This window comes from Anser anser (genome assembly GCF_964211835.1).
Source record: "Anser anser genome assembly, chromosome: Z".
NCBI classification, from domain to species: Eukaryota; Metazoa; Chordata; class Aves; order Anseriformes; family Anatidae; genus Anser; species Anser anser.
In genome coordinates this window covers 48095396-48121830 of record NC_139723.1, presented here as the reverse complement: position 1 = coordinate 48121830, position 26435 = coordinate 48095396, and the positions used below count along the sequence as shown (strand labels likewise).

The window sequence follows — 26435 nt, the reverse complement described above, 5'->3', positions numbered from 1 at the left end:
AGCATTTAAGTAGAGACTTCACAGACACTGACGCAACACATAGAGCAGATTTGTATCAATAAAAGATTGCCAGGTAAATGGCCAAAACACTGAAGCACTCCTCAGAAACTCTCTCATGCTAGTGTCTCTTAGCAGTAATTCCTGTTTCCATTCTACTAGAACAGACACAATCCAGCTGGAATTTACATCTGAATCCATATGTATGTCTTCTGTTGTTTGTTTTGGTGAAATAGGGTCAAACTCAAGGTTGAATTAAACACGTGTGTAGTTATTTATTTGATTTATATGTGTGTATTATATTAGATTACATTTCATTATATAGAGATTATTTACATTAAATATTGCATATTTTATACTCTATATGTTATACATTGCATTGCACACTCATGTATGTATATATACACATATAGTTGTAATTTTTCATCACCCTTCTGGGAGAAATAACATTTTTCTAACTTTTTTGTACAGCCAAAAGCCCTGAAACTGTTGGGAATGGAGGTAGGCGACCTGTGATAAATCTTAATGTCTTTTTCTTCTTTGACAAATATAAATAATATCCAGATAATATTTAAGTTCACTTTGATGAAGGCACCAATAGTTGTTTTCAAATTTTTAATGAGTAATGTGCCACACCAGTTGTAATTTTCATCCAGATAACTTGTTTATGCAAGGGCCAGATTAAGAAACATTTCTTAATAAAAACCTAACAGGTAGACAAAAGAAAAGAAGGCTCTGCCACCTCCGTGCACCAGGTTTATTTTGATAAAGGTTAAACAAAATGCTTCGATCTGTCAGCCTATGCAGTAATTCAGTCAGATTACTATGTAATTTTAGAAAGATTTCAAAGAAATGAAGCCATTGTAGAGACTGGTGTGGAAATCTTTCTGTGGGTCAAATTTTCGTCAGTTTTGTTGATGCTTCTGTCTACCCTGATAGTTCAAATAGGTAGTGTTGTTTTCTTGTTTGTTTAATTTATACTACAACTTTTATTTTGCTGTCTGCAGATGCATCACAGAACAGGTCAGCTCATCTGAAAAAAAAAATAAAATAAAATAAAATAAAATACTAAAAGTAAGCTAAAACTGGAAAAAGAGAGAGAGAGAGAATCATAGAATATCCCAAGTTGGAAGGGACCCACAAGGATCATCGAGTCCAACTCCTGGATCCACCAAGGACCACACAAAAATCAGACCCCATGTCTGAGAGCATTGTCCAAAGGCTTCTTGAAATCCAGCAGGCTTGGTTCTGTGACCACTGCCCTGGGGTCAGTGCCTGACAGCCCTCTGGGTGCAGAACCTTTCCCTAACACCCAGCCTGACCCTCCCCTGTCCCAGCCCCATGCCGTTCCCTCGGGTCCTGTCGCTGTCCCCAGAGAGCAGAGCTCAGCAACTGCCCCTCCGCTCCCCTCGTGAGGGAGCTGCAGGCCGCCATGAGGCCTCCCCTCAGCCTGCTCTGCTCTGCGCTGAGCAAACCAAGGGACCTCAGCTGCTCCTCATACGTCTTGCCCTTTAGACCCTTCACAATCTTTGTAGCCCTCCTTTGGGCACTCTCTGATAGCTTCATGTCCTTATATTGTGGTGCCCAAAACTGTAGCCAGTACTCAATGTGTGGCCACACCAGTGCAGAGCAGAACAGGACCATCCCTTCCCTCGACCAGCTGGCAGTGCTGTGCCTGATGCACCCCAGGGTACAGTTGGGCCTTTTGGCTGCCAGGGCATGCTGCTGGCTTATGTTCAATTTGCTGATGATCAAAACCCATAGCTCCCTTTCCATGGGGCTGCTCTCCAGCCTCTTGTCCCACAGTCTGTATGTACATGCAGGGTTGCCCCATCCCAGGTGCAAAAGCCAGCAGTTTCTCTTGTTAAACTTCATATGGTTGGTGATTGCCCTGCCTTCTCATTTGAGGCTAGCTATAGAAACAATGTTGGACTGGAGAAAGAAGAGGTAAGCACGGAATAGAAAGGCAGATTGGGTGTAAAGAAAGGTGATTCTGTTTCTGTTGAGAAGATAAAGATACAAAATACTAGGAATAAGATGGGAGGAAGTCTTCAGAAGATGAGACCATCCCTTGGATATGTACTGTCTGTCAGTAGGAGGAATGAGGCAGATGCTTTATAACACGTTGTAATTGAATTAATGCTTAGCTTTCTTTTAATGATGGCTATTTCAAAGTGGCTCTGGGCATTGTCATGCTTTGTGCTTTCAGGGAGAAAGAGCAGTTCAGAGTCATAGTCCAAAGCTCTTTTTCCCTATATTTAGGTATGGGCCTATTGACTTTGTAATTACAGTGCATGGACCAAAACTATTGCCACTGTTTCGTGCTATTAAATATTTTATCCAAAAAAGCTGAATGGGCTGGCCTGCAGGGAATGTATCTGAGATCTCAGATACTGACCAATACATTGTGTGAATTGACTGAGTTCCTTCACTGGGGAAAAAAAAAAAAAAAATCTCTACAATTCTCACAGGATGATGTCCCTTTGCGGCGAGGGAGGAAAACAACGAAGAAAAGAGAAGAAGAAGTTGACATTGACTTGGATGACCCTGAGATCAATCATTTTCCCTTCCCGTTCCATGAGCTGATGGTGTGGGCTGTGCTTATGAAGCGTCAGAAGATGGCCCTCTTCTTTTGGCAGCATGGGGAGGAGGCTATGGCTAAAGCACTGGTGGCCTGTAAGCTCTGCAAAGCCATGGCCCATGAAGCATCAGAAAATGACATGGTGGATGACATATCCCAAGAGCTGAACCATAATTCCAGGTGGATTTTCTTTCATACACATTTTAATGAATGAAGAAAATAATAATTAGGAAAAAAAAAAAAAGAGAGAGAGAGAGAGAGAGGGAGAGAGGCTGCTGACCCTGCCTTAAATTTGCTTATCTGTACCTTGATTTCACTTCTAAATTGTAGGGAAATTGTAGAGAAAGTCTCTCTCCCTTTGGAGATAGACTAAATGGCTTTTAAACAATCTGTCTGCCAAATGAGCAATATTGCAACCAAGGCAACTTCTGAATAAGAAGGTGTCAAGAAGTTAGTGAATTATCTATACTGCATATGAGTTCTCCCTGAGGCCTCAACAGTCAGGCTGCAGTCTTTCTCTGTGCTTTTGCAAGGCACTGTGTTCATTCTAAGCAGAACAACTGTTGAAATCCTTATGAACACCATATGCAGGCAGAAGTGGTAATTAACCAATAGCTCCTACTTAGGTGAGCAGGACAAAACACTACTTTTCATAATAATCTTTTCTGATTTTAAAAGACGGAGACAGAAAATGATGATAATTCAAAAAATCTTATTAGATTCTCCTCGTTCCAGGAGACTTGACCATGAAGTCATGAGCAAACAGAAGACTAGCAGTCCTCCAGACTGCAGATAACCAACAGATTTCAACCAGAAAATGTCAGGGAGGTGGGCAGGCAGGTGGGAGCAGACAGCTGGTAGCTGTGGGTGCTCAGCATGTCTAAGCTAGGCCATTTATTTATATGCCTACCATTAGCCACTCACATTTGAAAAAGTGGGTTTGTGTGCATGCAGTCAACATCACGATTTGCATGATGGAAGGTGATGCACCCGCTACAGAGGCTGTCACTTCCTGAGGGGTGTTTTCTGCAGCAGACCATGTGGCCTAATAGGAATGATCAAATGTCCCTCTGTTGCAGGGACTTTGGCCAGTTGGCAGTGGAGCTGTTGGACCAGTCATACAAGCAAGACGAGCAACTGGCAATGAAACTGCTGACGTATGAGCTGAAGAACTGGAGCAATGCCACATGCCTGCAGCTCGCAGTGGCAGCCAAGCACAGGGACTTCATTGCTCACACTTGCAGCCAAATGCTGCTCACAGACATGTGGATGGGTCGTCTCCGGATGCGCAAAAATTCTGGCCTAAAGGTCAGCATTGTTTTAAAGTAAAATTAATAGCCAGAGGAGTTCTGATAGATGGTGATGGGGTTCACAGCAAATTAGTGATAACTTGTTCAATTAACATTATGCTGGGGGTCTTATTCATAGTGGTATTAACCAGGGTATGTTCTTCCTGTTTTTAACATTTCATAAGAGAGCTTATCACAAACCCAAGTTCAAAACCCATTACTTATTTTTTTATTATCTTTCTCAAAGCCCCTTCCAAAGTCAGTGAGAGTTACCACAATCAGAATCGAGCCAGGAGGTTAGTTCATCACTCTGCCTGGACACTTGAGGAGTTAGCCAAGGTTCTTAAATTTAAATAAAGAAAATGGATGTGAAAGTGAATTAACACCTAGAGAAAGGTAATTAACAACTAGAGAAAGGTAAAAGAAATCCAACAGCCTTCCCCAGAACAGGTCAAAGAGAGCAGTACAAATGTTCCTGCAGTCCCCCACCAGTCTTCCTGATGATTGCCCTGAAGGAACTAACCAAGGGGGTACAGATGATACTCCAATTTCCGAAGTTGCTTAAGCTTTACTTCCACCTGCATAATTGCTAAGAGAGCAAGGTGGGTTCTGTGATGTGAATTTCTGTTCAGAAGAAACCTGGGCTGCCACTTTCACCAGAGTTCTCACCAGAGCACAAAGTCAGGAATTTTCTCTTCCCCCTAGCTAACAGAGAAGCACTTTCAGGGAAGACCCTCTCTTTCCTGTATGATTTCTGTGTGTGAGAAGTGATAATTTCTCAGCTGCTTTGCTGTGTGAAAAGTTGTTTGGTAATGGTGAGAACAGTGATGACTGCTTGCATTATTATCATACTGTGTATAATGCAGTAATGATGATGAATGGGAGTGTGTGACTAACAGGATCCTCACCATCCTCCCTCAGGAGCTGCACTTAGATGTTGTTCTGCTTACAGATAGAAAGCATTCTTGTGTTTGGAGGCATTTTTGCTATTTTTCTGTCTTCTGTCATGGGCTCCGTGCCCTTCATGGGGGACTGCTACCTTGTTCCTTGCTTGGCTTTGCAGATACTCCACCTGGGCAGGTGGGGGTCCCTGCAGCACCTAATTTGCCACTGCATGCTTTCACTTTTACAGCACATACATCTGAAGCCATAAAACAGAGCTTCCTTTCACATTGAATAACCAAAGATAAAAAGCTGTTTCCTTTCAGCTTCTCGTAACAGCTGGGCCCCTCACAAGAATCCTTTGCTCAGTTTACAGTCTGTGTTTTATTCCATTGAAGCTCATTAGCAGACCCTGTTTAAAGGTAAAGCAGGCTACATGAGCAGGAAGCAACACAGAGAAGAGATAATTGACAAGTATGAGTCATGGATTATTTCCCACAAATAATTTTCTCCCATTGAAACTGGCAAACAGCAAGAAGGCTGAGCCTAATTCTCTTATCATCCCACCAGGGAGGTGCAGCACCAATGGGAAGGGGAGAGGCAATTTTGAATCCTGCCTGGACTTCTCTCAGGGAAGTCAGGTTTGCTTTTTACCCTCTGACAAATGAGCCGGGTGCAGGAGCAGTGCAGGCAGCCAGGTGCTCAGCTTGTCCAAGGCTGGGAACAGGCTGCGCACATGCTCACTGCTGCTAACTGCAGTAACCTGGGTGTTTTCAGTAACACACACATGCTGTCTGATGATGAGACAAACACAAGCAGTCACCATCCCCAACCAGCTTACAAACTAACTGGTTTCACTGTCATCTGAGATTTTCCAGAGATTCCAGCAAAAACAGAAAAAACTGTTGTGTATATGAATACAGACTGGCCACTTCTTGTATTATTATGATATCTCTTCAGTTATACCCCAAGTGTTATTCATTGCATATATCCATGCAACGTAAATGTAATGTTTTTTTCTGCACTCCCTCAGCATAACAGAGAGAAGGCAGAAAAGGAGGAGTTGGTATTAGTGTAAGCATAATGTAGGCTGCCAAGCTAGTGAAGCAAAATCTAAGGGAACTGCATAGCTAAGCACATCAACATTTGCTACTGATGGCTGTGCTTCCTGTCCTCAGATCCACATGTTTATGTCTTGACTACCTGTGTGTATTAGGTATGGACACAGGGAGCTTGAGACCCTGTCTATAGAAATTGATAATTCCTGTCTGTCATTTACACTGATGTTCTCTATTATGTCATTTACACTGATGTTCTCTATTACATAAAACTCGGAAATCAGCAAGTCCAAAGTCTGAACATAGCCATGGTACCACCTGTCGTTGACCCTCTGTAATATTTTGTAAATGCATTCATGTATTAACAATACATATCTGATGAGAAAGCATTTTATCTCATGCGATAAAATACTCAAGAGAGACAATTAGCCATAGCACTCATAGCAGTGGTAATAGAATTTACATGCTTTGTTTCACTACAGAGCTCTGAAAACATTACCCCAAGTGACAAATACTCTATTGCCATAGAAACTCACTTGCGCAAGTATATTTCTTTTCTCAAATGTCCCAAGGGAGTTGTTCCATTTGACTCTAAATAACCATCATGATTGTACTCTTTACTGTGATGATTATTGTTATCATTATTATCATTGCTTTAGGTAATTCTAGGAATTCTACTTCCTCCTTCAATCCTCAGCTTGGAGTTCAAGAACAAAGATGATATGCCTTACATGTCTCAGGCCAATGAGATCCATCTTCAAGAAAAGGAGCCAGAAGAACCAGAAAAACCAGTGAAAGAAAAAGAGGAGGAGGACATGGAACTCACCGTAAGAGCTGACAATAAATAGCGAACTGAGAGCAGCCTCAATGCTCTCAGTTTGCTATTTTGTGGGTGCTGTAGGTCATCTGATACATTTAGCAGATGATAGGATACCACTCCTAATGCTCCCACCTCTTCAGCGCAAATCAAAATAATTTGGCATCATTGTGTCTTGATGTTGCAGTAGTACATGGTGATACTGAAGCACCACTTTGTAATGTAATATCTTCATATTTTGATCCAATTTGATGCTGCAATACCTGAAATAAGTTCAAGATTCAGATAAGTTCAAATTTCAGGATTGATAGAACTTGACCATGATAAAGGGAGTACACCTCTCTGGTAGAAAAGATGCTCACAAGTTGTTGGGGAAGGGAGGATCATTTCTTAGTTTTTCAGTTGGAAATATGCAGAGATTTGTGGAAGCTAGAAATGCATTTACTATTTTTTAGTTAATTAGAGGGCAAGCGTGCAAATAGGCAAGAAAAACAATGGTGACATTTTTCAAAGCCATTTGTGAATTTGTAGTCAGTGCCTCTCACACATTTACACATGCATTTTTAATCAACTGAAGACAATGGCAAGTAGCTAGACAGCTCAGCCCTTGCTAAAAGCTTTTATAGATCAACAGAACTGTGTAAGAAAGATCTAGTATTAGTAACCTAGTCTTAGATTAATAATTTACAAGACAAAGAGAATCAAATAGCTAAAGATCTGAAAATTAAGCAGGTATCAGGAGTTAAAATTATCAGGAGTGAAAACCATAGTTATCAGGAGTTATCAGACCTGGCTTAGCTTAGTTTGCATTGTTTTAATTTTGGTTGTGGTGTCTTTTGACAGACTTAAAGCTCAACACTAGTCCTTCAAGGTTAGGACAGAGGAGTAGAAGTAAAAAGGGATTTTCCTGCTTAATTTAAAAAAAAAAAAAAAAAAAAAAAAAAAGACTGTTTCCCACAGGCAAACAGCAGGAGCTGCCCTCAGGACCCCGTCTGCAGGCAGGCAGAAGGACCTGCCTACAGGACCCAATATGCAGGCAAGCCGAAGGAGCAGCCCACAAGACCCACCTACAGGACTCGCTTGCAGGCAAGAACCTGGCGGTTGGGAAGGACCAGAAGCCAGAATAGCCACTATGGGCTGTTCTCCACTCGTTAGCTGTTAATTGCAATTTATTACCCTTGGCTTCTGATCCACTCATGAAGTGCCTATTCAAATCAAATAAGCGCTTTGTAAACTGCCTTTTTCTTGGCAATGGGGAGAGATCTGGGGAGGAAGTCATTTCCATCTCTCTGGAGTTAATAATCCAGCTCCTGGTTTCTTGTCTACAATACTGTTTCCTTTTTATCTTCTGATTCCTGCTACAAGGAAGTGATGTGCTGAACTGTGTATTCTTTTCCAGATTAATCTTAGATTTTTCCCTCCCTTCTCCTTGCAGTGTGCTGACAATCTTGTTGCTCTTTTCCATTTGTGAATCTACCCTTCTACTCCCTCAAATTCGATGCATCTTTCTAGTGAAATTTCTGACAGATACAGCTTTTTCTATAAATATAAGGAGTACCCCCATGTTGTTGACAAATCAGAAAAAAAATCTTTTACACACTTCTGCTGACTTTTTTTTTTTTTGCCCGTATTATCTATAGCATGTTTTAGGACTTCTACTGCAGCTTCTTGATACGGGTTTTAGAGCAATGCCAGCTGTGCCCGTCAGTGGTAAGGAGAAGTTATTTGATGGCAGAGAACTTTGCATATATTTCTGTTGTTGTACACCATAGTTAGTTATACCTAGTCCTTTTCAAGCACTGTGTCAGGGAGAGTTTTGCTACTGTCATGTTTTAGATATAAAAAAAGATTTGAGATTGAAATTTTGTGTTGTTCTCACCTAAATCAAATTGCCTGACATGTTAGATCTGGCCTCTTCTCCACTAATGAGAGGATATCTAATAGGTATTTTGGGAAGCGCCTTTGAGAACTTTAACCTTTAGCCACAATTATACTCGGGATACTTATTCATAGTTCATTAAGATTAATAAATGGTTATGATTTCATATCACAAATGTTTAATCAGTTGCTGAACTCTGGTTCAATAGATCAGCCATTGACCCTACCCATACTTTGCGATTATTCATAACACCTGCTGCAAAGCATTTGTAATATAATCTGTTTCAATAACTGATATTTTGGTGCAGTGATTAACTTTAATCTTGACTAATATTATTTATATTCAAAATGAAGTGCACATCCCCCCCCCCTTTTTTTTCATTTTCTTGACTAACAAATAGATTCTTTAAGGGGTCACTGCATTTTTTTAATCTGTTTATTTGACACAGGATCATTGAAAATCCAAAATTTTCCATGGTTTGGCCTTCCAAGCCTTGTTCAACTTCAAGCTTAAAACAAATAATATTTACAAACTAAGAACACTTTCTGTCACCTCAAAAATCCATTTCTAGCAAATAATATGTAATCCAAATAATCTGCCTTTTATTCATAATCCTTTACACAGAATACTACTGAAATCTGTGTATTCCTGTAATCTTATGACCACATGAATTTTTATAAAGGTATTACTAAGATAAAGAGATTGCAAATAATCAAGATCTGTGAATTGATATCTTATGAAATCTTTTTCTTGTGAAGTTTAGCCCAGACTAATGATAGAACAAGAGTCAGTTTCTTACTCTGGACTGCATTTTTCTAGCGTGGATCAGGTTGATGTGATTTTTGCACTATTTTATACCTCACTTGCACAGAATAATGTGATCATATAGACAACAGCAACAGTGAAGTCCCCACATGGGTGCATCTGCAGAATATGTACTTATTTTACGCTCCTCTCAAAGGAACTGGTAGGTAGGTGAACATTTGGGTATACTATATAAAGATGCAGTGTTTATTTACTGTAAACTACTTGTTACTCACACCTGCGTTTAGCTTTATAACACATATTTGAGAGTGCTGGGCACACATTCCTTTAACACCTAGATGCTAGGCAACAGACTTTCCTTATAGCAGCTACTCACAAAACCACTCTCAAATACTGCTCTCATCACCATTCCCTTGGCACCAAGCAATTTACCAGAATTTATAGAAGGAGCTGCTAGTTATTAATCCTGCTTATTAAGACCTAGAGGAGCAGAAAGGCACTAAAATCTGAAGGTCAGAGATATTTTGTATTTGTACAATATCCTGGTCAGAACCTTAGTTTAGGTGCTAATTTTTAGGCTGGTCAGAACCCTCAGTGGTCTAGCCTTATTTTAAAATAACACTGATTCTACAAACTGCAATTAGGAGCATCCTAATACTCCTTCACTGCCTTATTGTTCACTTACTAGTTTCCCAGTAAATGGTGTTATTTCACAATACAGAATAACTCATTAAAGTCCTTTAGAAGATTGTTTGTTTGTTTGTTTGTTTGTTGCTGCTTTTTTCTAATTTTCCACACCGAATAGGAAGTTTGGGCTTCCATGGGCACTAAAAGTCTGAGTTAGGATTGTTCACCAGCGACAAGACCTCTGGGTAGACCTGTATCTTACCCATAGTACTTATGCTTAGCTTTTTTTTTCCATGGCAAGAACTAACTAAATCAGTAAAAATGCAGTTTTTAACCTAGAAAAGGTTGAAGAGCAGTGCCATCATGCCCCCACCTGATCTCACCCATGCTATCAAGGTACAGTGCTTGCAGCATCTCACATGCCAGGAGTGAGGCACCCCTGTAGCCCATCTGGAAAACAGCAGTGGGAAATTCTGCTGGGGCTTACAAGGCAGAAGCACCAGTGCTGGCCCTCTCCATAATAAGGGACTTCCCTCCGTTTCTCTGAGTGTTTCAGAAACTTCTTGTGTCACTGTCATGCTCCAGCACTCTCCATGTCTCACAGTGCGCAGCAGCTAGGAGAGCTGAGCTCCTGGTAATTTATGTCTGCTCTCTATTCACCTTAAAGAACCAATGAGCATGTGCAAAATCCAATTTGGTACACCTAGAACACAAAGGCATTAAACATTTTTCCTGCCAGCAGCTCGATGCAGAGAGCAGTAGCCCTGGAAAAATTAGCATGGAGGCAGCATTTCTGTGCACACTACAGGATACAAGGGGGTGTACAGGGAGAGAGGTATGGCATGTATATCCACCCATCGATGTACTATTTCCACACTAGTTCCTTGTGAGTACAGGGTAAGTCTATGTGAAGCATGTACATTTCACTAAGGATAAACTGTGAAGAGCTATGATCATGCTAACAGGACTAAAACTCTTGCTATTTAATTATAAAAACAGATAAAATATCATTCGATCATTAACATATCTTAACGAAAAAATACAGAACCCAAAACTGTCCTGGTTTTGTGTCAATGACCAGTCCTCAAGTAAACAAAACAAAATTGGGGGGGAGACAGAAAATCTCCATGTAAAAAGTACGCACACATCAACCCCCTCAGGCCACAATGATGCAGTTGTACAGTAATTTACTGTTGCACTGCTGTCAGGCTTACCTTGCATGACTCATAGTGAATCATGGACAGAATTGTGTATTAGAGAAAGAGATGCCGCCTACACAGAGCAGTATCTTGAGTTATTCCCACCTTCTTGCTTCCCCCTCCAAGTGGAAACACATTTGTTCACATTTGGCATTGCAGCTATTCAGTTAACACAGTGACTTAGGTTATTTCTGTATCTTTCTAACGGGGAGGCTTTTCAAATTGTTAATACCATGATATAATTAACAGTCAGGGACATTAGGACAAATCTAATCCCCAGCCATCTCAGAGCAATTCCCCATCTGTAGCATGGGGGAGGGGAGAGGATAGTATTGTACAGTACACAGTTAATTCAAAAATATAACAAGATAAAATTAGAGCATCATTCATGAAAAAAAAGCAATAACAAGAAATCAGCATCCACGAGCATAAATCCTCACTCTGAAGGAGCTTTATCCTTAAAACACACACAACTCACTGATTTCAATGAGGGTGAAGGGTATCTCAGAAATACTACTTATATAAAATTTTGAAGGATTTAAACTGTAAAATAGTCCCCTTCACAAAAGCACAGCACTACTCATTTGTTAAAGCTGTCAGCATTTATTTTCACTCTCCTGCAAAATTCTTGGGCACCAGAGGACAGCAGAGACAAAGCCTTGGGAAAAGCTGCAGAAAAATCTGAAGCACCAGGTGGCATTTTTCCCTAAACAGTGTCAGGAGGTAGAGAGAAACAAAGAAATTACCTTCTTAGGCTAGAATATTTCAAAGCATAACAAATCCTTGTTAAAGACTGGGGAATCCGTTTGGTTTTGTAGATTTCAGGTAATGATACCCGGGGTTCTGTGAAGGTAGTATAGCCTCTATTACTATAGGTATATGCAATAAGCCTCACATTCTAGTAGGCTATCTGCTCATCTAATAAGAAACTTACTTCTCTATTTAACAGCTACTTCAGTTTTTTCTTTTTTTTATGAAGCTCTTTCTGGATTTTAAAGAGTTTTTATGGGCTGTGTGAGAATCAACAGGGGGTATCTTTTAATTTTTTTTAATATGCGTTTTTTATATGTATTTATGGGAATAAACTTAGAGACCTGCAGGCGTAAAAAGGTAAAGGAAATAGGTAACTTCATCAAAAAAGGCTACAGTTTCAAGATGTTATCAGCAGGCTAGTTTCAGTATGGTATACCTGTATCATGAATCTTTGTTCAATTTTATTAGAAGTGTGAAGGGCAACATCTGTGCACAGTCATATTCAAGCATATAAAAGATCACATGGAAAGTAATAAACCAGAGAAAAAAACTAACTGCATAATTAATGAAATGGAAGTATTAGAGAGCAGGCATCTAGGACTATACATGGTCCTAATAATGTTACAAATGTCTACTCTGACTGAAAGAAAAAAAAAAGTGGTCATTACATTATTTTTTATTTTTTGGACCAAAGACCTGTATGAGACCCATATGTGATTCTTACAATCAAATATGTGAGAATTGCAACTCGTGTTCCTTCAGGGCACTAGAACCAGATTGAATAGCTCACCTGAAACTCACTACTTAAGTATGTGTTGAATATCCTCTTGAATGAGAGAACACAGAGACAGTTAAAAGAAGGACCTCTTAATTTCAAGACAATATGTTTGGCATATCATTGTTCTCTTTAGTGATTTAGTTTCCCATATTTTTAAGTTATGGATCATAGAACCACAGAATGGTTTCGGTTGGAAAGGACCTTAAGGGTAATCCAGATCCAACCCCTCTGTCAGGGGCAGGGATGCCACCTACTAGACCAGATTGCCTAGGGCCCCATCCAACCTGGCCTTGAACACCTTCAGGGATGGGCCATCCACAGCGTCTCTGCGCAACCTGTTCCAGTGCCTCAAAACCCTCATAGTAAAGAATTTATCTTCAGGGATGTTGAAAGTTTACTTCAGTTAACATATAACTACTAAAATATTTTGATCTACTTGTATAAACATTGTAGAAGTATTTCAATAAGACCATCATTGTGCAATCCCTCCATAATTACTTAAGACTGTTGTATCTTGATTCTTGCAGTTGCTTTCATGTGCAGAAGTGTGTTGTAGCCTATAGCTGTTGCCACAAACTAGGAAACTAGCAGTAAGAACTTTCTCTGTACACAGGGAACTAAAATCCACTATTACTATATATAAATATTAAAAAAAAATCCACTATTTTTCAAAAGAATATTTAATAGATCAGTCTGTACTCTAAATACAAAGTGGTAACTTCTTTTAGCATTAACTTCAGGAGTGTGTCGTTCAGTTACTCCTTCCACTTCTCTCTGAAGCTGAGCATGAAGTTAAGAGTAAACAAAATATTAGCATCTTTTGCATGATAGCTTTGTACTCATAACTGAAGACTTCTTAAGTACGTGTTTCTGTAGCTCACAGTAGATTTTCAGTGAGTCTGTAGTACAATGGTTACAGTTGATGGTTACCAGAGGTAGTGCATGAGCACTCTGGAACTTCATTATGGAAGAAGCTGTGTTCATGTAGAAGGATCTTGTGATCTAAGGCCTTAATGCTGCAGTGAACTCTGCATCCTCAGTCCTTTACATCCATGTGGAGCTCACTATGGTATCATGGTCTATGATGCATCCTGTGATCAACAGAAGAACTGTCATTAGTTTCATTGCTTCCAGTCCAGCAGCTGCCAACTCATCTTTCCTCCTGTTGTTCGCTTCCAGTATCAGCTTTATGATCTTCTGTTTGTTTAAAAGCAAAACTTACCTGTTTTCTGAGCGTATTTGTTTATTGCGAAGTGCATGCTAAGAAACTGTTGTCAGGTAAAAAATCTTGCTGTCTATACAGCCAAAAGGAGAAATGTTCTCCACATCTCATTTTATGGTCACCGTTCAAGGATTTCACAGTGGTGTTGATGCCTTCTGCCAAAGCATTACTTCTTCAATTTAGAAGGAACTAAAGTGCATCTTCCCTCCATAAAAGATAATCTGAGAATGAAATATTTTGCACATGGCTGTGGTCACTTTTTTTATCTAAGATCAAGAAATCAGATAAGTTTGGAATAATTTCCATTTGAAATTTAAAAAAAAAAAAAAAAGCTTAATTTGCTCTTCAGAAATAAAGGAACATAAAAGTATCCTTTCTTATAGGCGATGCTGGGACGAGGGAATGGAGAATCCTCGAGAAAGAAAGAGGAAGAGGAAGTTCAGAGCAGGCACAGACTGATTCCTGTTGGAAGAAAGATTTATGAATTCTACAATGCTCCTATTGTTAAATTTTGGTTTTACACAGTAAGATATCTTTTTTGTTTTATTACTACTGATTTGGACAAGTACCAGAATTGGGTTAAGGTCATATTGTGTATTTCTTTGAAAGTCTGTGTCTGTGTGCATTGGAGGGCTTAAATAGTTTAATAAACATCTTGTGCAGAAGTCAGATAGCACTTGCAAACCTTTCAAAGTGTTTTAAATTCAGCACACTTTATTCAGGAAGTTAATGGTTAAACACTACGTGCAAACTTTTCTTCAAGTACAACAATAAGTAGTAGCTTGCTGCAATCAGTGCTCCCAAGGAATTCCCAATAGGAGCGTTTCCAATAGTAAGCCCAATACAAAGCTGGTTTTAATCACCATCTCAAATCAGATAATAATTGATGAAAATACGAAACAGACAGAACACATTTTTTCCTGGAACATTTTTGCTTTGTTGATTTTACTAGTCTGCAAAGTGTCTCTCAAAGAAAGTGTTTGTGTAAGTAGCCACAAGATAACAAAGATATGAATAGTAGCCAACATACATTTTTCAGGGACAAACTATGTCAAACCAAGCTAATATCCCTATGTTATAAAGAAACAAATCTTGAACATGGGACAGAAAACAGCTGAGGTCATGTATTTTGACTATAGTAAGTCAAAAACTTTACTAGGTATTCTCACAAATACATTAGTAATTGCTATATTAAAGTTATTACATAGATAAAAAGGTTTTTGGTGATTGATCCTCAAGAGTTGATGTTAATTATTCTCTATCCAGCTGGAATCAGGGATTGGAAAGGATTCTATTAGGGTCTCTCCTACATCAGGTACCATCTGATATTTTCATTCAAAACTTGGATGATGAAGTTTTGTAAATGGTTCTAGAATGCAGAAGGATGACATCAAAATTAAAATGAACATGGGAATTAGTCTTTTCAATCAGCTTCACTGGAATATTATAACCCACTTCAGTTTCTGCACCATGTGAAAAATGTGTACCAGTTTGAAGGACCAAAAAAAAAAAAAAAAGTCCTGCAGAAGGAATGCAATAGTCTTCAAATATGTGTAAGTTTCTGTAAAGAGGGACAAAATTTGAAGAATACTGTCCAAATCCTTTCTGAATAGGACTGCATCAAGGCAATTCTTGGTAAGGTGTTAGGAAACAGTTTCTACATGTGCTGGGAAGTGTTGTTATAAATCGTGTAAGGAGACAGTAGATTTTCCATTGTTAGGGATTTCTAAGTTTATCTTGTCAAAACGTGTCCAATATGGCACACTGCAATTAATTGTGCCTTGGCACTATGGAGTTGGTCAGCTGACTTCTTGTTGTCCATCCCAGTTAAATTTTCCATCATTCTGCTGAAAGCACAGCAAATAACAATGAACGCATTTGTCTGCTTCCTTCTGTAGATGACATCTTAAAAGAAAAAATTGCCTTACTGAGATCCAGACAATATGTCTACAGACAGCAGGAACAACTCACATTTATAGAAACCAAACTGTAGTGGACTGCTTATGCTAGCAAATAGTTCCAGTTTGGCAACTTCGAGTTACTACTTTCTGAACTGTGGCCGTTAGAGGTTAATCAGCATGATGAGTCTAGAAACTGCTCATCAGTAGCCTGGTCTCATTATCAATTGTTATATATATATTATGTATAACCAGAAAAGTCTTTTCACTGTAAACAGAAACAAACATCCTGGCTTTCCCTGATAACTCAATTTTGAAATGGGAGAAAGATCAGTATTATATTGCCTTTTAGACCTGTTTCTACAGTTTTATGTCCTGAGGCAGGTTTCACTTAAGGTCACTTATTAAAGTTGGATCTTACCTATACCAAGTTTCAAGAGCAAATTAAGGTGCATTCCAGTTGCAATGTTTGGCCAGTTGGGTATGTTGAGGAATTTCAGGACAGCAAAAAAAAAAATAAAGTTTCAGATGAGCATTAAAATTGTGCAGCCTATCACACTTACAACAAATGCACAGGCAGAAACACTAATCATAGATTTCAAAAGCAATCTTCAAAATTTTACATTCCAAACTCCAAAATGCAAGAAATGTGGCTACTGCATGCCATTTAAAATCATTTGATTATTCTATATCTACTTGTCTTTATCCACCTTCATTTTTAAAATAAACAAGAGTGGTTTAGATGTGGGAACTTCTGTGTGAGAAATATTTTGGCTCAGCAGGTGAGGCAAAATAAGCAGCTTTTTCTCAACCAAAAAGAAATTTTGCTATTCTCTGTGGGCGTGCAGTAGTTTCAAGAGTCAACTACTCTGTTCTGTTTTGTGGCTGTTGCACTGAAAATCATGATTCAAAGGTTTCAGCCCACAGACTGTCCAAGGAGAAGAGGACAGCCTTCCCCATTTAACTGTGAGTTTTACACTGAAATGCTGTCATGATGTAAGAAGCCCCATTTCTACCTCCTGTGAGAAGGAAGAGGTACAAAGGGAATTGAATCCCCAAAAAGAGTCATGTTCCAAGCATCAGAACAGCTTTGCCCTAAGTTTTTAATTTTGGAAGCAAGTCACTTTGTGATCATTTAATTATTGCAATCAGTGAGAAAAGAGGAGGGTAGTCTCACTTTTGAAGCACTCTCTTGCTCATTGCAATTTCCAGGTTTGTCCCTTACAGTGGTGCATATTCAAGTATACACAAAATAGGACAACATCCACAGGAGGGCAGGGAGGAACCCATCCTAGAAACTTCCTAGCAGCTACTCCTCTGCTTAGTGTCTTCAGGCACTGGACTCGGGTAAAAATGGCAGACCCTACCTCTTTGTAAAAGCAAAATAAAGAAGGTTCAGTTACTTGTTTAATAGCACTTTCAAAAAATCTTGAGTACCAGTATTTGCATCTGTACTGAAATTTGACAGTAGTGTGGGACTAGAACATGTTCCTGGAAGGAACATCCCTCCTGGAGAGGGAGATGGAGGAAGTCACCCATGGTCTGAAGGGATGGTTTCTTGGGGTAAAAATGGTGTGGTGTCAGCATCACTTCATCATTAAATCAAGATTAAATCAAATTTTTCTATGCAAAAAAAAATCCAGTAACTTTCAGTAAATTTTGATTAACAAAAACCAGCAATGATGACAACAACAACAACAACAGCAAAGGAAAGAAAACGAATAAAAATCGAAAGCCCCTAGTTACACTAAGAATCTTGTGGTTCTGCCTGCCCAAATAGCTTTTCTGCTGACTCAGCTGATACTCTACATGCTGACCTAAGTCAATATTGCTGTCAGTTTCCTTCAGGAGTGGTAAGGTAAAACCAAGATATCTCCAGACCTGAAATCTGCAATCCATTGTCACTCACAAACTGAAAGACCCATGAAATCATTTCCTCCTCTGTTTTAAGCATATGAGAAGCTGTGATTCAACTGATTGTCCTATCTGTGCAGATATGTATGGTCAATGTAAGGAATTCTCAAGTATCCTTAAAACCAGCAACTGAAAGGAAAACAATAATCCTGTGGCTTTTACATGGAGCAGAAGCAATTTTCTCTAACAAATACAGCAAGACTATAAATTCTGTTTTGTGAGGTGCTGAACACTTGAAATAATCCTGCCCCAAAGTCCCAAGACCCTCGGTGGTTGTTTCATCTGAAGTCTGATACTGAGTAAAAAATAGTTGTGGATATTATGAAACTGTGAAAGAACTGTATTGAAATACAAATGTATGCAATAAGCATTCTGCAACAATGATTAAAATGTTCATGCACAGAACTGAATCATCTTTTCTCTGAGTTAAATTTGGCTTCAGGTGAAGGTTCTTGTAGGGCTGCTGTATGAAGGGCAAAGTAGATAGGAAGAGGGATTCTGGTCACCACAGAGCCCAGCCCCAGCTGCTCACCTTTGCTACAGCCCACACTCCAGAGTGACAGTTAGGCTTCTCTGAGTTTCATGAATTTGATGATACTATTTGCTCACTTGTGTTTCTTTGACTGAGTGATTATTTTCAACATAGACAAAAGAAAGGAAAAAGAAACCAAAAACTTCAACCATATTTTCCTTTGTATCAAAAATTAGGCCAGAATGTAGATGTATTAGAGAAGGTGAAAAAGAAAAGAAAAGAAAACAAAACAAAAACTTGCAGAGACTATAAGGCAAATGAATGTATGACTTTGCATGGCTACTTGCTGCAGCAAAGTGAGTAGGAGTGGCAGCATTTGGGGGAGGAATGATGGTGGAAGTTAAAGCAGTACTTCATTGAGTAGGGACATCTCTAACGACACTTAGAACCTTCTGGGCACCAAGCAAGGATCATGCAAAAAAGACATGAATTGTCAGTGACCCCAAGTTAGGTGAACAAGGAGAAGAAACAAAGAGCAGGGGTGCTGGACAAGCAATTGTTATTAGAAGTGGATGGGGGAGAAGTATTCACATAGTTAACTTAGTAAGTCAGTGTCTGGTAGTTTGCAATATGTGACATGGTGGTCCCCACCACTGTGGGAAAATCTGAGGGGACTGCATTAATGTAGTTTTGTTGGAGAGGCAGATGTGGCTAGAGGAGAGGATATATGTACATGTATTTTGTAGATTCCACATTGTATATATTAGTGGGAGCTTAATCTGAACTTAATATGTTAATGTGAGTTTAAAACCCAGAGTACTCTGATCTTTCTTTGGTCTGTTTAACTCTGGTTACACTGGAATTAGGAACATCAAATCATACCTGAGAAACTGGCTCAGCAATGTAAATGTAGTGACTACTGATATTCATTTAATTTTGTTTCTTTACAGCTGGCATATATAGGCTACTTGATGCTGTTCAATTATATAGTGTTAGTGAAGATGGATCGCTGGCCATCTACACAGGAATGGATTGTCATCTCATACATTTTCACTCTGGGAATAGAGAAGATGAGAGAGGTAAAGTCAACCCAACCACAAAAGACAAAAATACAATGTGTGGTGTGTCTTCATGCATTTTAATATTTGTTTTTATTGTTTTTCTCAGGATATTTTTTGATGAATGGGCTTAACATAAAATTTCTCTTTTTTTCAGAAAAGCAGATGGATTGTTAAAAACACAGCATTAAAAGTTCTGTCTTCCTTCATTTTTAAATCAAGAATCCCTTTCTCTGTATAATAACCTTACTTGCATGGAATTTCTCTGTTCAGATTTCTGCATGATGTATGTCAAATATGATTCACAAGTATGGGGTGGGATTTTGATATACCTTAAAGCTTGGCCATCATCCTTGAAATGTTGCCTAGGATTTGAAGTATGTTTTAGGGATAGAGAAGGGAGATACAGTATAATGGAATGGACACGGAGACATGACAGTAGAATGATAACCAAAAGGTCTATGCCTGAATCTTCACCAAAAGTAGAGTTCATTCAAAATTTACAATTGTTCTGTCTGTCCAAGTTATCTCATGTGAAAGCATTAAATAAAAGCAGTCATAACTGGGGGAAAAATTAGATCCCTGGTGAGTGTTACAGCATGTTTCTGATAGGTTCTCCCCTTTTTAATCTTGAAATTTCTTACTGACTATGTCCAGCAATAGCATGCATCTCCCTAAAAATGCTAGAGCAGACACGTAGAGCTAAGAAATTATTTAAGGTGGTGCTCAGTCTGTAGGCTGACGTGACGTTGTTCTGCCATCCCCTGCCCCTCGTGGTCTCTCCCAGCTGCAGCCTCTTCTGTGCCATTTTCACTTGGCCAAATGCTCATTTATTCCACAATGCCACCAGAGGCCAAATTCATCCCTGATGTGAGTAGGTTAGAGTCCCACTGACCTCAGCTGAAACAGCACATTTGTACCCCTGGGCTGAATTTGTTGCCATTTACATCTGTATATTCTGCAGCAAATGTTTTTGAGGACTAGCAGAAAATGGTCTTGCAACAACCACTTAGACTCCAAATATAGGTTTCAAACACTGCACGGCAAACTACATTATAAATAAAAAGAGCAGAGGAAAAGACGTTAATTGAGCGAGTGTCCTTCGCTAACCAAAAGAAAAAGGGAAATAGAAACGGCAAGCCACACGGGGGCTCTGCAGCACTGATGGAGACAAAGCACCGCTGGCTCGGTAGGTGGGAGACTGCTGGCAGGAATCGAGTGTGCCATTTATATCTAATCATTCACCCTAAATTGTCCTTTCCACAAAAGTTTATCAAGAGCATTTGTGGGAATGAATTTCTAAGCAGATGTTGGAGATTGTTCAAGGAAGATGAGCCTAAAATTCATTCTGAAAATGAATTATAAGAAAATTATAAGAATGGCATTCCTCTCTTTAAGGAACTGTATGAGTCTGCTCAAATGTTCTCAGGCTAAATATAGAAAATTAAAACAAACAGCTTGTTAACTAACTAAAAGCTAGGAATTATTCATAGAAATCACTTGAGGAATAGTTTCAGCAGTAATTCAGGAAAACAATCAGCTCTCCCAAATGATCTTGCAAATAAAATGATGATAAATTCATAAGGTAAGATTAATTATTTTTATGAATTATATTGTCAGCTGTAGAACTGAATTTCCAAAAACAAGTCCAAGTGATAGCTAGTCTTTTACTGGCTTTAATGCCAATCCCAGATCTTTATGGTCAGTAACAATTTCTTGACAATTTGATAGATATTTTAGAATAATTTTCTTTAAATCTATAGCTTTTTTAACAGTGAATTTCCTGATTAAATACCTTTCTTTGTTTCTTCCTCTATTCCAAGACTCTGACTAGGATCAATCAATTTGAAAAACAGAAAGTCATACCTACATTTCTTCTAATTCTATGGGGATTTCTTCCTTTTTTAAAATATTTTTTATATATATTACATATATTTTTATTTAAAAAAATATTTTGCACATAGATGCAGCCTAAGACTAGAAGAATTTGAAGGTTTTGCAAAAAAAAAAAAAATCAGTACATGCAGTATTTATATGCTAGGAAGCTATCAGTTTTGATTGTGGCCAGTGTGGCACCTATCTTTATTTCAGGCTTAAATTAAGACAACTCAGCTCCTTTCCTCTCTATGTCCTGTGTCCTTCAGATATTGATGTCAGAGCCTGGGAAACTGTTACAGAAGGTGAAAGTTTGGCTCCAAGAGTACTGGAATGTTACGGATCTCATAGCTATCCTCCTGTTCTCTGTTGGGATGGTCCTCCGTCTGCAAGATCTACCACTCCGGAGTGACGGCCGGGTCATATACTGTGTTAACATCATTTACTGGTACATACGGTTACTAGACATCTTTGGAGTAAACAAGTATTTGGGACCATATGTTATGATGATTGGAAAAATGGTAAGAGAAGTTGGTGAACCCCTTCTATTTTTTGCCAGCATGTTCTTCACTCAGTGTCTCTGGTTTGGCCAATTAAATCACTACAGATTTATTTTTTTTTTTTAACAGATTAGTATTTTCATGTAAGCTAGAAATCAGGTCCTTATCAAATCAAATCATCTGCACAGACCCCCAGAATTGGGGATTAGACTCTCCCTATTCTGTTAGATGGTATATTGCTTGTCTTTCTCTCAGATCTCTCTTCAGTAGCAAAGCCATCTACACCTCTGTGCCTCATTTGCAGTAAACACATAGGGTATTAATTCTCAACTAGCTGCAAAGGAGAGAGATTTGTTTAGCTTGAAAAAAAAATCAAAGAAATTATGTCACAGTAAGTATGTTCAAAACCATAATGGTCAGATTAAAACTGTGACATTTCTCTGTTCTGTTCCATAGCCACATGTCTTTCTTGCTTGTTCAGGTATATTTCTGTGAGATGAGAAATTTATGTGCCTAACTGCAGCCTCTGTCCCCTGGTTGCACATGTATACAGTGTGGCATGAGAATTGATAGTTTACATAATAGTAAATTCATATAAAGTGGATCAAGTGATATGTATTGCTGTATGTATAATGTTTAACTTTTTGTATATTATATATATATGTATATTTATATCAGCAGAAGCATTATATTAAAGCACAATTTTGCTTATCTGCATTAAAGAAAATTGTTGAGTTCACAGAAACACATGGACAGGTCACTGATATTTGGTACCTGCACACGTAGCTAAATATGTGCTAACACGTATGTTTATGTTTTAGATACAGTTAGCCAGCTTTTGTTATGTAAATAATGGCTGCTTCATGCATTCTAGAGTTTAAGATTTATTTTTAAAAATCAGGATGAAATAATCCTTGAGGTCAGTATTCAGTAAAAGCCAGACTGAATATTAAATTTCCTAAATATAAATATTATTACTGCTGTCTAATTGATATGTGGACAATAATGAGTAAGTTCAAATAGGTCCTGTGTTCTGCTTGCCTTACCATTGTCCATAAAATGAAGAGCCAGCAACCGTAGTTCCTCGCCATCATAGGAAAAAGGGACATATATGAATGCATGGACTACAATTCTTCTTTGATATTATGTTACTCACAACAAGCCCAGTGTTTTTGCTGCAAACAGAATTTTGAAGTTTGATACCTTCCTTCAAGGAAGCCAACAGGTTGTTGATGGTTGGGGATTTGCAGTGCTCCAGAGTGCACCACTACGGGAACACTCAGGAGTTCTTGCTGTGGATTACTGGAAAAGGACATCAGGACAAGAAAGGACCAGAAACAACTATCCTTCAATTCTGCGTTAATTTTCACATGTGTTATGGCCAAAAAGTTTCAGAGCTGTTATGTTAGCAAAGGCAGCCCATAAAACAGTTCAATTTAAACGAGTCGATCATGAATAACAAACTTCTAACAATCAGAGTTATGGAGGACTGATAGGAACCCAGCTTCACCAGTAGTTTAAACAGTGTTTTGTTTTGTTTTGTTTTGTTTTTTCCACTGGAATCAACACAGAAGGGAAATGGTTGAAATCATCAAAATAATATAATTTATATTCCTTTGTCATTCTTACATGTGTATAATGAATTAAGCTTCACTCCGTTTTCATTGGAAAACTAATGTAGGAAAATCACTAGCCTCTGTAGGCTTAGCATCTACTCAGAGAGTTTTGAATTCAGCTACCAGATTTCTCTGAAGGTGTGGGCATCTGTTAAAGAAGGGAAGTTGTTTTATTTTATGCCTTCCTGTTATTTGATTTTCACACCTCATCCAGTTTTCCATGCACTCAGCAACTCTGGCACATCTATTTTGCCCACATATGCAATGCCCAGCTGGTTTGAGTTACATAAATTTGCTCCTCACAACTGTTTTCTGGCCAGCTTATTCCCCTGTGCAATGGCCAACCCACTTATAACATGCACAGACTTCCCTGGGATTGCACCTGCTTGCTCTGGGCTGCAATGGGCTCCCCTGTGTATTTCTGTTTAAATCACAGGCACATTTACCTCTTTGGTTGTCTCTTTTTCATTTCATCATCTTGCAAGTACCATTCAGTGCTGTGGAGACAATAAATTTATACTTGTTTCTAAAAAGTAAGCCCATCACAGCTATTGAGTTCCTCAGCAGACTATATTTAATGTAATCTATAGCCTGAGCTTTTATACTGAGCTTCTGTTTAAGCAAATTTTAGACTCAGGAGGGAACAGATGACTCTTTTCATCTTTCCAATATAAGGGAACTTTCTCTTCACCTGCCTCTCCATTGCATCCAACAGAATAGCAGTAATAGGTTTTAGTGGGCCTTGTGAACAAATATGCAAATTAAATTAAGGCAGGAATAGTGTTCAGAGGTTTAAAAGCAAGGATGAAGAGAGGAGGAAGAAGATGAATGGCCAAGTTTATTATTATCTACTAATTTCAGTTACAGAATGTGCTTATTATAGTGTGCTTTTCCAGTCTCTGCATAATGGTAGATTTACTTCCTGCCTATTTCAGAATGAAATGCAATCACTGTGCATGTCAAGAGAGTCAGAAGTATATCAGTTCCCCTTCTGTATGGGAATGTCTACATTTTCTTAGTTTCTTTGATTAAAAAAAGGGGGGTGAGGGGGAATGGAGCCAACTTCTTAATAAAACTGCACCAAAAGATCTTTGTTTTATTAGCTGTTTGAATAGGTGACTAAAGGGTTCTTCAGAATGACTGAAACAGTCATTGCCTTGTTAAAATAGCAATTGTAATTTGAGCCTGCAGGCCAAGGGGCCTGATGCACTGCTCATTGCAGTCAGTGGAAACACACCCATCTATTTCACTCAATTCAAGACAAGCTACTGACATTTTAGAATGATATCTGGTTGAAGGAGGGAAACGCTAATACACTGGTTGAATGGAGAATAACGTTGAAAATTTAATTTCTTGCGGAGTGAGTTCAAACCTATGTGAATCTCGATCAAAAGTGTTGGAAGCATTTAAGATTTTTTTTTAATTTCCAGCAAGTAATCGTTATGTTTATTACATCATATCAGTCATATAATTATCATATCATATCATATCATCTTTCTAAATGAAAGCAAAGTTTTATCAGAGAAGAAGGAAGAATACAAGTTTCATCTCCATATTTCTTCTCTAAAAGCAGTAAGAATTAAGTGTAATTATGCAGCTTCCCCATTTTAGGTTTCTGTCTGAGATATAATCATCTGGAATTCCCCTTCAACCAGGTTTTCTTGAAAGATTAATACCCTGAAAAAAAACATAAGAATGTTCATGATTTACTTGTCCATTTTTTATTTCTTTAAGGCATTTATTTACGTCTCATCTTCCAAGATGTGTTTTTTTTTCTTTCTTTCCTGCATTATTTTAAGATTTTTATTTTTCCCTGCTTCTTTTCACCTACCTCAATTCCTTCATTCTGTCTCGTTAAGACTCTCCTACCAGGGCCCTTCCCTACAGGTCTCTTTCTCTTACAGTTGCTCTCTCAGTAAGTATGAGAATATCCCTTTCTGTTTGCTCTTCAGTATCCCTCCCTTTTCTCTGTTAAGTAGTTTCATAGTGTTACTTTGACCTCACGTCCCCATCCTTGTGCTTTTAACTGAAAAACCCTGACAGCAGTGGCAGATCCATCTGCTGGAAATGAGTAGGCCTGTTCCACCAGCTCTTGAAATGAACCGCTCTGGTCCTCAGCTGTGGCAGGTCCAACATGGAGCTATAGAGCCACCAGTCAAGGTGCACTTTGGTTGCACACTTGCCTTGCAGTGAACTCAGAATGTAGCTGTGCCAGAGAAAGTGGAGACCAACAGGTTTAAGAGTCAGAAAGTTTTGAGGCTCTTTGGTTTGAGCTTTGGTCAGAGACAGAAGTTACTTCCACAGCCATGGAAGTAACATGCCTCTGTCATAACATGCCTTATTTAAAAAAAAAAAAAAAAGCCTATAAATAAACCTGTAACTACGAGTTCTAAAGGGATCTTTTCAGAGACCTTACAGGATTCACTTTTATTTTTCAAACATTTGAGTATATCTGTGCTGTACCTATTTGACGCCCAAGGCTCCTCCTTTACTTCACTCTCTGGAGGATCTCACTAATACTGCTTAGCACAGCTGTTCTTCTAATCTTCAGCCTCTACTGAGAACCTCCTAGGACTGCTGTCCCAATTTTTCCAGGAACATTTTGAATGGGTAGATACTGTTTGCAGGCACTAATTAAAGCTGTGCATATGCTAATGAAGTATTCAACAATGCAGAAAAATAGGGCTGAGTGGCTGTGTTATCTGCCTTTTTTTTTTTTTTTTTTAATATGGCATTTGTTGGACACCACCACCAGGCTGAATTCTAGTCCAGCCGGTATCACAGCTTCCCTTTCTCACTGGTTACCACTATGGTGTCCCTTATGTTGCAATAACAGGCTGGTCTGCCACTCGTTATTCCTTATGTTATATCCAGGTTCCTTCCTTTTCACCAAGACAATGGGTACCAGCAAATAAGATAATCCATTTCAGACCTTTTGTTTTGATACAGTTGCCAATAGGTGCCTGTAAACAATACATTATCTCACAACCCTTGTTCAAGCCAGGCTGCTGATGCCAGTGGACTTATATTATTGTTCAGGCAACTGGTGTGACCAGATGGCAGTTTGTGTTTTCAGGCCTATTCATAACATTTATATAGTACTTAAAAGGAACACTGGGAAAAATCAAAGACACAAGAATACCATTTTCCTTCTTTCAAAATGAAATGATATGTGTAAAACTGAGAACATCTTTTCAGAAATAGTTTCTGAAAATTCTCTTTCTAAGATTTAAAAAAACTTTTTTTGCAGTATAG

General features: G+C 38.7%; 1 protein-coding gene across 1 annotated transcript in view; it reads left to right on the top strand.

Moving 5' to 3' along the window:
- The window catches only part of TRPM3 (transient receptor potential cation channel subfamily M member 3), a 436512-nt gene that overhangs the window by 384089 nt on the left and 25988 nt on the right, over positions 1 to 26435 (top strand). The window contains exons 14-20 of the mRNA XM_083817139.1: positions 469 to 498; positions 2469 to 2758; positions 3658 to 3886; positions 6467 to 6634; positions 14231 to 14371; positions 19082 to 19210; positions 21334 to 21685. Coding sequence (XP_083673265.1) covers positions 469 to 498; positions 2469 to 2758; positions 3658 to 3886; positions 6467 to 6634; positions 14231 to 14371; positions 19082 to 19210; positions 21334 to 21685 — 1339 coding nt within the window. The remainder of the gene's footprint in view (positions 1 to 468; positions 499 to 2468; positions 2759 to 3657; positions 3887 to 6466; positions 6635 to 14230; positions 14372 to 19081; positions 19211 to 21333; positions 21686 to 26435) is intronic.